The sequence below is a fragment of the Spodoptera frugiperda genome, chromosome 25 (genome assembly GCF_023101765.2).
Source record: "Spodoptera frugiperda isolate SF20-4 chromosome 25, AGI-APGP_CSIRO_Sfru_2.0, whole genome shotgun sequence".
Lineage (NCBI taxonomy): Eukaryota > Metazoa > Arthropoda > Insecta > Lepidoptera > Noctuidae > Spodoptera > Spodoptera frugiperda.
In genome coordinates, this window is record NC_064236.1 from 379,071 (window position 1) to 393,515 (window position 14,445).

A 14,445-nucleotide genomic window follows, 5' to 3' on the forward strand; every position below is an offset into this window, starting at 1 on the left:
AGAGAGGACAATTGTTGCTAATAAACCTGAAATTGTGGTGATAGATCGACCCAGCCGTCGCACAATGACAATGGATATAACAATCCCACATGACGCGAATCTCGTGAAAGCTGAAAAAGATAAAGCCAGTAAATATCTTGATTTGGCTCATGAGATTGTAGACATGCTGGATGTAGATTCAGCAATCATGCTTGCTGATAGTCGTATCTGCCAATGGCCTTATTGCCAAAAGCCTCCAGTAACACCTGAGTAGGCTAACGTTAGATGGTAGGGTCAAGGGCCTGATGCAGAAAGCAAAGATTCCTCTCTCTTGAGCCAGGGTTTAGTATCGCAACCGGTAGCTTGGATTTCTTTAGTTGCAGGTGCTTTTATATTTAAAAATGTTATTTTACAGTTAAATATTTAAAAATAGTTTAAACAAGAATGCATAAATGACGACGCTAAAACCAGAGTGATCTAAGTATATTAAATTGAAAAAATTTAATATACAGCTCATACGTTTCCAACAATAACGCTTAACGCATTTCCTCAATTTTCTCAGAAACATATTTTTGTGCCCTAGATCACTCTGGTTTTAGCATCGTCAAATAAAGATAATAATATGAATAAATAGTTTAAACAAGAATGCATAAATAAAGATAATAATATGAATAACGCCAAAAACAACGCTAGCCGTCCAAAAGGTTGTGGAGATTAAAGTCAGTTGTAGCGATTTTTATTTCGATTAGACTGATTAGAGTTGTTTTGATCTGAATATACAGGGTTAGTGTTTGTGGAGGGAAGATGTGCAAGGGAAGGTGTGCTTGCCTGTCATCTCCGCGCTTGCCCGGACACTCGTTCAGCATGAGCTAATAATATCTTACTCTGTAAGAAAAAACAATAATAAAATTTATGTTATTAATTACTCATAGATCAAACAAAGTTTTTTTACAGAAGTTCATTTACACTTTTGCTATTTAGAACCACATTAGTTAACAAGTAATTTAACATGACGTTATGTTATAAGTAAAAAAAGTACTAACTTTTCTTCAGTCGTGCACAGACAGTTTCCTGTGAAGCAAACCTGTTGAAGAAAAGTACGAGTAATATTTATAATTATACGTTGTAGGTATAACGTAAAAAATGGTGTTTAAAATGTATTTAATCAAACCAGAGGTCACATCGGAAAATGAATAGTCTGAACTGCAAACAAAGCATAGTCTCACGATGTCATCGTTGGGCAAACGACTGCAATGTTTAGCTAAACTAACGTTACCCTCCATGACCCGTGCAGGAGTCACAGCAGCATGTTGATAAACAATAAAGTACCAGCATTGTATGACAAAATAAAAACATAAATATCTATTATTTACTTTCTAAATAGCGCGGTGTGAGTCACCAACTAAGTCGCGGCCCTAGTATCTTGCTTACTCCGTGATAACGCGGGACACTTGAGAGTAACTGCGTTGGTGATAAGCCGCCTTCACAGATCGATTGTGTCGCCCAATAGTTTCAGATATGCCGTTTTATCTCGCGGTTATCTAGAACGTTGCTAAATCTTTCAATTTCTGGTGCAGTGCTATTATGTCCACGGCAGTGTTGGTGTGAGACCCCAGTGGTATGTGCTCCTAGCGGATTGACGGGACGCAATCGGTCGGAGATGGTCGATTCTTACAAACTGAAGGTACGTCCCATTTATTATTGTTTTGTTTTGTTTTCGCGTTGCCAAGTTACCTGTTAGTATTAAGCTGACGAAATATTTTACTAAAAGCTATCAGTTATTTTTAACATTGAACGGTTTTTATCAATTTTTGTTGTAATTTTATCTTCGACTTTGGTTGAGATTATTATTTTTGAAAATTCATGCAGGATGATGATCTTATGTGTTTCTGTTTTTGAAATAATGTTACAAAAACAAAAGCGAAGATACATTTGGTTTTACTTATTTATATTTTTTTTGTTTTATTTTTTTATTGTTGCACGTTTTCAATTGGATGTTGTTGCGAACTAAGTGCTACTATTTTAACTTATATTTTCAAAGTTACTTTAGCTACCAGTTATGGATTTATGTAAAAGTTAAAATAATTTATTTCAATCTAGACCAGGAACATTAAACCAAAAATAAATTAAGGAAGCTATTTGCTCATCCCAAAGTGTAAATTCTGATGGAGGATTTTAATACGAAAAGTGTTAAATTAAGCTTTGTAATTATGCATTTACTTACTAGCTACCCACTATATGTATATTATTAATAATTCCATTCGAAACTACACATTGGAACGAGCACCTTTACTGACAGACAATTCAATTTGATGTTTCAATAGTGCCTAATTACGGATTAAATAAAATAAATGCTTTGACTTCAAATGAGTTACTTAAAATTCCACAAATAGTTTTATGTGTCATCATAATCTCGTTTATACAATGGGAAATAGTCTATTTAGTAAACTTTTGTCTGCTTTAGCCAATGCTCAGTGAGATTTAAACAAACGATATTTAGGCACAGCGTGCAGTGTCATCGGCTTGGTGAGGATGTTACATAAACGAACATTTGGAGTTTTGTAACAAATTGCATATTGTGATATAAGTACGTATAATAAATACCAACAGCGATTGGTGAGAAATAGTGTCTGGGAATCAAACAAAGTGTTATCAGGTTTAGGATTTGTAGTTCTTAGCATTGGCACGGAGTGTAGATTAATTGATCGTGTGTTATGACAATAGATTCATTCCCTTATGGGATTCACAGGCATAGCTCTAAATGTCCCGTAATGTGCTAAACATTGTGTGGGTATTGCTATGAAGTTACCATCACATCGTCCATTATCACCGACAACTAACCAGATTCGTATAATACGCTATTCGAATAATCGAGACAGGACGAAACCTATTAGTATAGATCTTATTTGCAAATTGAACTTTTCATCAACATAATACATTGTGAAACTACCCATATTCCAATTTAATAAAGTCTTTGTTTGCGTAACTGATACCAAAGAAAGTCCTCTCTATGGGATTGGCCCATCAGAAATATTGTTTGAATAGTAAAGCATAACAGTTGTTTGAACACTCATACTTCGCTCCTAATGTTATTGCTAAATTCTCTACCTGTTTATATATAAAGAAATAAACAATTGTTTGTTCGTCGTTCTTCGGAACTGTTGAAAACAATAGGTACACCAAGTTCCGGAAAATCTCATCTCTATTATCTATATCCTCGAAAGAGTTAGTTTAGTCCTTAACCTATGGGGGGAGAGCCTACAATGGTCGGCTAGTGTAGTGAGCGCTAGCGGGGCTGCCGGTGCGACGTCAGTTTCATTGACAAAGTATTTGGTTTAAACGGTCGGTGCGGGACGTAATGTAAGCATACAATGTCGGTGAGTTCATTCGTCATCTTTGTAATGTGCATGACCTCGACACTTTCCCTCTCAAAGTGCAAGCATCCGGAGCATTTGCAAAAAAACCTCCAAAAATGAAAACGAAAAAATCGAGAACCGAGCGCGATGTCACGAACGAAATACTAATATAAATCAACAAACATTGCAAAATGAACTGATATCCCCAGGAATGGATAAGCTGGCCACTGCTCAGGGCTCACGCGTGCACCGCAGCCGTAGCTGTGAGCTTCCACGCCACGTGGAGAGCTCCTCGGGAAGCCTTCATCCATGGAGGGCTGCAGTACGGACTTGCAGTCACTCTGTCATTGTTGGTCGTGGCGCTGCCGCTGGCGTTGCTGCAGCTAGCAGTGGGACAACTAAGCCAGCAAGATGCCGTGGGAGTGTGGAGGGCTGTTCCTTTTTTTAGAGGTAAGGAATTGAAGAATAGCTTTAGAATGGAATATATCTGCTTGTTAGAGAGGCTAATGAGCAGACTATTCTTCTAATGGAAAATAATCATGGACACCCCTAGGTAGCACCAGAGGTGGTGGGTTGCCAGCCTTGCAGGGAGTGGATTGAGTCTTCAGTTCATCATTACTGTAGTATACCTCTTTACAATTTATTACGAGCTATTTCGGCGGTTAATTATGAGACAATAGCAGGCAATGCACTATTGAAGCCTTAGAATTCCAATATGAATTCATGGCTCGTTGTAATTTATTGTTAAATTGTAACCACGGTATTTAATAATAGACATGTCTGTTTACAAATACTGAAATAGGCACAACATAACTTGTCTGTGTATAGTTTGAAATAGCTCCTTGTCCCATTATTACAGAGCGGTGCACAAAATGCCTCCAATTCTTGCAGTATTGTTACATTCTGATGACATATCAGTCTTCATTCGTGATTCTGATTATACTTTACGTAAAATACTCAACATCTAACTTATTCCCAAGGAACATAATGATGTTCCCAACCCAAGTACAAAATCAATTTGCAACAAATTCATTGTTGGACCAAAATACCCCTAATTTTTCAGACCAACACTTTTAACTTAGGCTAAGTACACATACATGCTAATGTACTAAGCAGTAGCTTAGTACATATACATATGCATGTATGTAGTAAAAAGCGGTTATTTCAACATACATACCCTCCAATTTTATTTATTAGTCTAGATATAATTTTGATAGTCGGATATTTCCTGAAATTGATAATCAGTGCATTTTGTGTTGATTATGAGTACCTTAATTTTTATATTAACGTTTAGGTCATAAATTGGATGTGATTTCGAGAAAATCATGACACTTATTTATATAGCAATAAAACGAAATTGGTCATAGTAATAAAAACAGTACGTATTATAGGTTATTAGGTAATGTACTAGAAATTAACTTATTTATTGTAATGTCCTGGTTTACTTTTTGTAATTTTATTGATTGTATGCGCCAAAAATGTTTGTATTTGGGTTGAGGTGACGGCAGGCACCACCTCTTGTCTTCTCGCGGGTGTTGTTAGACCCGATCATGAAGCAACGTTATCTGATGAATCTGAACCTTTTAAAATGTGATTTGCAACTTATTTACCAACCCAACTTATTTATAGATGTTATGGCAACCCCTTCTTATGTAGAAGATACCCGTAGTCCAGTTCAATAAATTGTTTTGGTTTAGGGTTGACGATGATGATGATGTAATATATTTGTGTATTGACACTTTCTGTGTTTCAGGCGTGGGCTACATGCGATTGTTCATATCATTCCTTGGCTCTATTTACTCCGTCATTTACCTGGCCATGACCGTGACGTATTTCCTCTACACACTGAGTAATTCGCTACCGTTTTGGGAATGCATTGAACTGGTTCTCGACCAAGTAAGTCCTCACACTACGTACCTAGTACCTATTTCTATTTGTTAAATTGCAATGAGTTCACTTTTGTGATGTTGTGGTTGTTAATACCATTTTGTTTTCAGGAGGACTATGTGAATACCGTGAACGCTTCTACATGTCTCCAGTAAGTTTATTACATTTATTGTTCAATTCTTGCTTTGTCTCTAGCCCCATTTCGACATTTTGAATTATTGCTGTTACATTTTGATTGACTTTGCGGAAAATATCGACTAAAAGAAGTTCCTTCGCTTACTAATCGTATTTACATTTTTTGGTTACTATATTTTGAGTGTTTGTTTCAGAGATACGTTCATGGGTCCAATAGAAGACAGACCGGAATATTATCTGGCTGTGGCCCTAATTATTCTGGTTCTTTGGATAGTATTTCCTTTTATGTAAGTTCTTTAATTACTCGTACCTAACAAACGTTCACATGCACTTTACACAATAATATAATAGATGTGAGATTTTACTCCATTTACTGGAAATCTCAAGTTAGTCAGTTGTCATAACAATAATCTTTCATGTGTGTATTGACTAAGTTTGTATGCAATCTAACATCACGGCGTCGCAAGCAACGCTTCGCTCAGTAATAAACACACACGCACGGGTTACCTGTAACTAACCTATGTCAACGTAACATTACATGGGAACAATTTTATCAACAGAGTGTTTTTCAGTTTTTACAATCCGGTAAAACTGATGAAACGGATATTCTACGTGTTGGGACCGTTGGTGATATTGTCGTTTGTGGTGATCATGGCCTGTGTCAGTGACGGGGACAACTTGAAGGCCCTGGTCACCACCTCCGACTGGACGAGCTTCCTGGAGCCCAGCATATGGCACGGCGCCATCACACAAGCGCTCCTGACGGCTCAGATCGCTGGTGGCTTTCTAATCTCCGCCGGTGATACCGTGTACTCCAGTACTAACGTGCAGTGGTAAGTTATACATAATTACTCCAGTAGATAACATTAGTACGTGTCCCCAAAAGATTTGAGTCTCTTCTGTAGTCAAAGCATTAAAAACATATTAACTAGAGATAATAAATCATTTACAATATCATGTAGGTTGACGGCAACGTGGTTTTATGACAGTGTGTTTTTATGATTTTTAGTGTACTTAACAACATGCGTTTACATTAACATAGGTAATTATCTACCAGGTACGTTAATAACAATATCGATAGATGTACATCTCGCAGATTTAACAATATTGTTATTGTGTGCACATCACACAGAATAACTTTGCATAACTTTATATCAATTCCATGACGTCAACGAGCACAATTCTATTCAAAACCTATTCCAGAAAGCAATTTTAAAATGCTTTTATTATTCAATCTTTCCACAGTAGGTTTGATTGAAGTACCTTCACCAATGTGCAGCGAGCGCAGCGCATAAATTGAGGATCTGATCTAATGGAGAGCATCCGCCTGTTGGTCCCGACAATAGATCACAATAGGCAGTTTGATTCCGAGGCGAGGACACTTGCTAACTCGATCATCCCACGTTTTATTCATTGATAACGAATTAAATCTTTGTTTACACTCGTAGTGGTACAGGAACTTTACTTGGATCACCAATGTACGAAATAAGTTTACTCTCCGTCAGATAGAGGGCATTGGTTACCGTTGTTCATTGGTTAATTACCGAACTTTGTAATCTTTTTGGTTTTACAACTACAAAACTTACATACACCGAAATGTTGATAATAAAATAACAATGACGGACGTTAATATATAACAGCAACGGAGTTCTAAAAGGGTCGGCCAAAATTGGTTCCCCTTGCAACCGCTCACACAGACGGAAGACAGGATGGCATGGAAGCGACTCATTAGCTGCTCCACCAAGGCTGGGACGGAAATGTAGAAAACGACAAAGAAGAAGTAAAAATTGCCACAAATTGGGCAGGAGTCAGACCAGATCGCCGCGATCTTGAATCATAATTGGCTTACAGTCTGTTCCTATCCCGTGAGTGTCAGTCATTGTTTAATAGTCCGGTCTAGTCTTGACCTGTTTACGTCTGTTCTCGGGAACCTGAGCTATTAAGGTACAAGGTGATAATCCCGAGGGGGGTCGGTGCCAAGGCCACGGCACGAGTGGCGTGACGACCACGTTGGCCTTCCTGTCCTTGAACGGACTCTAGATAGGGAGATATGAATGGACACACGATGAGAGGCCTTGGCCGTCAATTTTTATATTCACTCGTCCGGCTAGCGTTTGAATGCGGTTTCTCTATAGGGATAGTGCCTTCAACCTTATATGGATTAGGGATAGTTTGATGTGACACTTACACTCTGCACTTGCAAATAACTTATGTCTGGTTTACACTGATACACTCTCTACATGAGTCGTCCAGTTATATCAGCTACCTTAATTAACTATCACTGATTACAATTTGGTTTCCGTCAAGAAGTTTTACTATCTGTCCTATTTTGCAAATAATTTTGAAACTCGAAAAACTCTCAACTTCAATGTTTACCATATCACACTTTGCACATTATAGGACATCACTTGCGATAGTGGGAGCGAATATACTGTCAACGTGGGTGAGTCTGGTCTTCTGGTACTCCATTAGTGGCCCAGACAAGGATACCACCGTATTCGCGGTGCTCGTCCAGGCATACCAGCTCGGAGAAGACTCGTCGACCGATCTCGCCTGGCCACTGACCATATTCCTCACTTTACTTCTCTCAGGATTGATAACTATGGTGAGTTTTATATGTTTTAAACGTTTAAGTAGGTAATTATAATGTCACTCTTTTCCTCTAATACTTGTGTTGTAATGCACCTGCATTCATTCTGTTAGAATTTGTATTCTAGTCAGGTTTACTGACAGTGATCATTTTCAGATTACTTAGAATTAGGTATTGCGTATTTTGAAATGGAAAACAACACGACAATACACAGTTACCTAATATTTTAAGTTACTCGAAACATAAGGAAACTTGCGAAACGTAATGCCGGATGCGATATAGTAAAAGCTCCTCCGATATACCCTCCTCTAACGTCAGACATCACTTAATGGAGGGCGTAGTATGCTAAGGGTCACTAGTAGATAGTGTTTATAAAATACTGCTCCTCAACAGCATGCTTCCATCGGTCACGATCAGTGCCGTATTCCTACAAATACCTACTTTAGATACCCACAGATTATGTCTCTTGTTCCAGCTCTCTCTCCTGTACCCCGTGTACGACCGATTCCGTCGCATTGGTGGGGTCAAATGGCGACTGCTCTCGTTCCTGGGGTCTGTGGTCAGCGCCTTCATCTGCCTCGCTGTGCTGTGGGGTCGGCTGCCAGTCCTCAACCTGTTGGCAGACTATGCCGTGCCGCTCCTCATCAGCATCGCCACCGTGCTCGAGATATTGGCTTTCGTGTTCATATATGGTGCGTGAGTTTTGAAGTTTTGTCAAATGTGTAAGATTGAGTAGTTTTTTATGTGATTAAATTTAGGAAATCAGTTTTAATTTCGTAGTCAGTTTCAATTGGTTTGGTGGATTTGTAATCGATGGGACTTATGACACAATTAGAAATTACATTTACTTTAAGAGGACACGTACGGTGTGTTTTAAATTTAGCATTTGTTTACCACTGTTTATTATTCAATGTGATATGTAGAAGTAAGCTGATATATATCCTATTGGACCATTATAATACAAATGGATCGATTACTGCCAGATGATCGCACCAATATAGCATATAACCTTAGTTCAACAATACGTTAGGTGCATACTTAAGTGACTTCACAGGCGGTTGTTTACATACTAAGTCCATTTTACTAGAACTCTACCACAGATTAGTCACCGAGATGAACAACACATCGTTTTGGTTTTATTATTGCTCAGTAAACAGTTTAGTGTGACAGGATTCCAAGTGTATCGCATTATTACACTCTGATATTACACATACATGGCTTCCAACCAGCTAATCTGGAACACATTCAGGCAGTGTCTATGTTTACATAACGTCTTGCGGCTGATACATAAAGTTGTTGTAGTTTAGAAACAAAAAATACACGAAGCGCAGCCAACCAGTAAAATTTCATAATAAAAAAAATATATAATTTCATTTTACAGGTTGGAAGGTTCTTGTGGAAGACGTGGAGTTTCTGACAGGACGAGATTTGCCGAAGGTGTGGGTGTTGGGATGGTGTGCCGCCCCGGGCATTATAGCACCGTTCTCCTTTTGGTGGGTGACGATGTGCTTCATACAAGACCGCACCTGGTCCGAAGCTCCATGGCCGGCCCTCACCATCATCTCGACCGCGGTGGTGGCGTTACTCATATTCATTATGTTTGCCGCAGTGGGTATCGCGAAGCAGGTCCAATATGACTTTGTTGGGGTAAGAAACACTCGAGTAACCATGTTTCTTTTAACACTGAAGATAGACCATAATCTTCTTATATGGTTCATAGAATTATAGTATATTTATGCTTTCCTTACCAACCACTATAACATGCTCTCTCCTTTTCACTCCAGTTTATAGTTTTATGCTGAAAGCGATTGTTTATCTTTTGGTTAATGTCATGCTACGCTAATGTTTTGATGACTCAGTTTTCTGATAACTAATGAGCGGACAATTAAGCGATTCCTTAAGTGTTACCTATCTATATACTGCTGTTCGTATTATAGCATTGCAATTGTTTTAGTTAGTCTATGGCGTCTTTTTTCAACGATATCATTTTAAGAGGAGCAAGAAAGTTCAGTTGAATAATATTTTGGCCATTCATAATTATTACTAAATTTGGTGATAATAATAATGAAAAGATTAATCAGCACCTGTACAATTATAATTTTATCTATTCCCAGTTCTCTCGGTTTCTCCAAGCAGCGAAAGTTTTATTTAAGTACAAGAGTGTACCTACATACAAGTGCGATAAGACGTAGTACCGTTTTTTATAAAAATAGGCATCATTTTGTGTTATCAAGTAGCTTTAATCAATCATCGGATTGAATGAGTTCCTCATACACCTACTTGTAGATAACACCATTAAGTATGCACATGCGAATGTGTCGCCATTTCCCTAAGCAGTGGCTAATATACTTTTCCTATTGCCTTAATTTTAAGGTCGCAGCCTTGTCTAGTGTGACACACGTACTACTCATCACTAAGTAGTTCCTGTCTTAGAGGAAACATTTGTTCTTCCGCAGAAGTTGAAGTCATCGTTCAAGCCATCGCGTCACTGGGGGCCGAGAGACCCGATCACCCACTACTACTGGCTGGCCCGGCGGGATGAACTAGACAGAGGTAACGTGCACCGCAGGAGGTACCAGAGGAGGCAGCTAGGACAACTGTCGGGGAGACCGAGCTTCCTAAATTTGCCAAGTTCTGTCGAAGAAAAGACCGAGGCTTCATGTAACATTGACAAAGTGCGGTCGAACTCCGACGACTGGCTGTACACCGTGTACAGGAGGCAGCAGCCAGCCGCAGCCAGTGGCAAGCAGCGGGCCAAGTCTCTAGACTGGACCTTCCCCCACATGAAAGTGCCTGCTACGACGGAACTGAAGACTTTGGATTGCAGCAGCTTTACAATGGAGTCGTTTCAGTCGCAAGAGAGCCATTACAACGTGTCCAAGTTGTCGTACAGCGGCAGCTCCCCCCTCCATGATATTATAGATAGTACTCCTCATGATAAATCGGTGGAAAAGTTTTGAATTGTAAGGTGAGGTCATTTTCTACCGTGACGTGGATATTAATTAATCAGACATCCGCCTTTATGATACAGGTACTTTATACTTTTGGACATTTGTACACATTCTGCAGCAAGCATTGTTTATGTGAGTAAAATGAACATTGGGGAAGGTTTACTTATTCATTGTTAGTAGTAAACACACCGACAGCCGACAGATGTGCAGCTGAAACTGGCCATGGAACAACAAACCATATTTCTGTCAAGGAAACAACGCTCTAAAGTTATTTTTATGCCATATTATGAATAAAAATACGGAATATAGTGTCCTGCTCCACGTGACATTACGACCTCGCCGGGAAATGAGCGTATCTTACTCATTCATAGCTCCTTTGTTGGCGCACTGAGCCATTCGTATGTCCGTCACGACCGCTCGCGGCGAACTACACGTCGCGGCGCAGGCGCAAACTGTCTATTAACGTCTACTCGAGTCAGTAATGTCATTTGTATGACGATAGTTAGGTTCATAAACTATTGGCTTTAGTTCTCAGCGCAGATTTTTATGTGATATGGAATTATCAGTTAGTTAGTCAATGGATTTATAGAGCTTCGTACCACCGCCACGTAGGAGTAAGGATTGGTCACGCATATGTGCACAAGTTCACAAGTATTATAGTTACAGGCTTACAGTCGTACTGCTCGGCAATTCCAGCGTCATTGTTTTTCTAAGTGATAATGAGAAGTAAACAAAGACTAAGTAAAAAGTTATAATTTATAACTAAGTAGGTTAGAGAACCATGCCAAACACTTGAGGTTTTGCCAATGAACCTATAAAACCTACGCAGGCTAATAAACCTCGAGCTAAGTAATAAATACAGTTGATTAGTGCGACTGTGGGCGCAATGTCGGACAAATATTTGTGAATGGTGAACAATTGTAAATACATAATAAAATGTCACCGGAAAATAACAGGAACCGTAAGCTTATACATTTCCTAGGACAATCATAAACTTGTGTAGGATTCTAAACGAGAGATAAATTGTATTATTTTATTCCACATGTTCCACATATTCATAAAATCAATTTGCGACGTCTTGTCGTAAGTATATAAAACTTATACTACCAATAACAATATAACTACCAATCAATGAAAATATGGAAAATAACATACTGCTCTCTGGTTGGTTGATATTGACATTTGCATTTGCAAGGAACACGTGACTTATCCAAACAATCCGAGCTGATTCCGTCAGTTTTTATGAAAATGGGGTATAAACTTGTGCGATAACTTATTGTGGCTAACGTGGAAGTTGTGGAGTTTTCTAACTCGTTTGCAAAGTCCAATGGCTTTAAGCCTGACCAACCTAGGTACGTTGTGTACGGTGTGGTGGTGGTAGGGTAGACTTATCAATATTTCCACATAATCTATCAATTTTGATACCTGATATCAGATACTGACCGGTTGTTGTCCTTGATTTCAAAGAATTTGCGTTATCTTTTCTTGATCAAAGGCAAAAAGAAAAACAAGAACATGTAAATAAAGAATTGACGCGAAGGGACTTTTAGAGTATTTTACTCAGGAATGCATAAACCAAAGAAGTATAGCAGAATGAGAAGTACCTATGCACAGCAGTAGGTGATCCTGAGCTGATGTGAAATGTTACGAGGGAGCCATGCTTCGACCATGGCTCGACTGGAGTGGTACTATTCTCTCACAGAAAAAAGGCGTGAAACAACGCTTGCGTGGCAGTAAGGGAACCGGAGACCCAATCTCCCACCTCACCCCAAAACCCCAATCCTTAAAAAGCCTGTAATTCCTCTAGTATACTCCCAGTATCGGTGCGCGCAGCTGATCGTTCACCATCAGATGATCTGTCTGCTCGTTTGCCTACCCACCTAAACAATTGAGAAATTCATATAGTTCTGAAGTTTTTTCCATACTTCGTTTATTTTTCATTTGTCATCGTCATGTCAGCTCAGGATCAGCATCCGAGATCCAAGATTACACTCAACGATGACGTAATTTAATATATTATTTGTAATTTTATGATTTTAGTGTAATTGTTCTCTTATATGTATTTATATTTAAGTTAATTTATTCAAGTTAAAATTATCGAATTATGAATTCTTGTAAAGACATTAGATTAGTTGAATATTTTTTAGGAAATTTTGTTTGTTGATTGTCATCGATGTAACTTTTTTAAAGAATATCAAGGCGTGTTAGCCACCTCTCGCCTGTAAGCGATTGTAACATTTTTACTTATAATGGAATTGTCTGTTGTTTTATGTACTAATGTATACAATTGTTGGTGGGCCAATAAAGATACATAAATTAATTTGATGTTTTAAAAGTGTATGTGTATAAATATGCAACGTATTGCCGTAAGGGGGTGAGCCTATTGGCGTATGGGCAGAATTCCAGACTCCGTGGTACTACTGAGAAATTTTCGAAAATCCTAAAAATAGCCCAATAATACTTTGTTGGTCCCGGGAATTGGACCCGAGAAAAGTGTATGTATGTGGATGAGTTGCAATAAATACTGTGATGATTTAAAGTGTACCAAGTCAGTCGGATGATGAATCTATCAATCGTCTAGCCCCAAACTCGACCGACCTAGAAGATTCTGACATTGGACAGCAATAAGTCTCGGGCGACACATGAACGGTTCACGCAGGAACAGTTAATCCAATATTTTTGTTTGATTGATACAGTACGCCCTCTCGGCTCTCGGTTAATCAGTGCTCAGTAACTGTAACGGTACCTCTCCGTAAGTATACCGCACTTACTGTGAGCTCTTTACTTCGTTTGTCTAATACAATCAATAGTATGTTAAATGGATTTTAAAGTAAAGTGATATTGTTGGTGATATTTTTTTGTCTTATTGAGTTAATTTTAGTTTTTTTTATCCCTAGTGTACTAATGGTGCTTACTAGAGAAGGAAGCCTTCGCTATAATTGTGTCAGATGTAATGTAGTAAGGGCAGAGTAGAATATACCGTGTTGTCACTAACACTACTCTCCTCAGGTGTGTCGTAGCGATTTTTAAATGTCCAAACCACCGGAGATTATGGCAATAACCCTTTTATCTAGAAAAGGACCGTAGTCCAGCAGTGCCTGTTGCGCCTGGCCTTACTCCGGTCGTCTCAGATGGTCTTTCATCGAGGATAAAGAGTAGATTTCCATAGGAAAATGAAAGGTCTAGGTAATGTTCTTTCATACAGTGTTACAGTGTTTTGTTTATATTTACTTCATGGCCAAGACTAGTCATGGATCTACCTACCTGCGTAGATACCTACTTACCAGATTATACCGGTATCGCGTCAATGTGGATTATTACCTATTTAAGTATCGATAATGATGTTGTTAAACATAACTGATAAATTACGCGATTTGTAGTAAAAATACTTAGCTAATCTTAATCTGTGATTTGGGCACCGGTTTTGTTCTGAGAATTCCGGTACCTACCAAGTACCAAATAACCCGAACGTATTTCGAATTTCCCCCAATTTGTGAATCGAATTTCGACCCTAAGTTAAAAATTGATGACACGACAAACTAAGTAT

The 14,445-nt window shown here is 38.7% G+C and overlaps 1 protein-coding gene and 1 long non-coding RNA gene across 3 annotated transcripts; one reads left to right on the forward strand and one right to left on the reverse strand.

The window, feature by feature from the left end:
* Positions 1–694: 694 nt before the first annotated feature.
* On the reverse strand, positions 695–1,441 carry LOC126912404 (uncharacterized). The gene is made up of 3 exons (XR_007707108.1): positions 1,353–1,441; positions 1,023–1,063; positions 695–864 (listed from the first exon to the last, which is right to left on the reverse strand). It is a non-coding gene; the product is annotated as an uncharacterized LOC126912404 (long non-coding RNA).
* Positions 1,442–1,472: 31 nt separating this feature from the next.
* Positions 1,473–13,218, forward strand: LOC118262559 (sodium-dependent dopamine transporter). Of its 2 annotated transcripts, none has more exons than XM_035574048.2 (10): positions 1,473–1,663; positions 3,545–3,785; positions 5,089–5,231; positions 5,333–5,373; positions 5,552–5,644; positions 5,930–6,190; positions 7,758–7,962; positions 8,423–8,639; positions 9,329–9,594; positions 10,404–13,218. In XM_035574048.2, the coding sequence occupies exons 1-10, from the start codon at positions 1,640–1,642 to the stop codon at positions 10,905–10,907; spliced, it is 1,995 nt and encodes a 664-aa protein (XP_035429941.2). In that variant the 5' UTR covers positions 1,473–1,639; the 3' UTR covers positions 10,908–13,218. The 2 variants fall into 2 exon arrangements, with proteins under 2 accessions (XP_035429941.2, XP_035429932.2); XM_035574039.2 differs by having other exon boundaries at positions 1,481–1,663; positions 5,918–6,190.
* Positions 13,219–14,445: the final 1,227 nt, after the last annotated feature.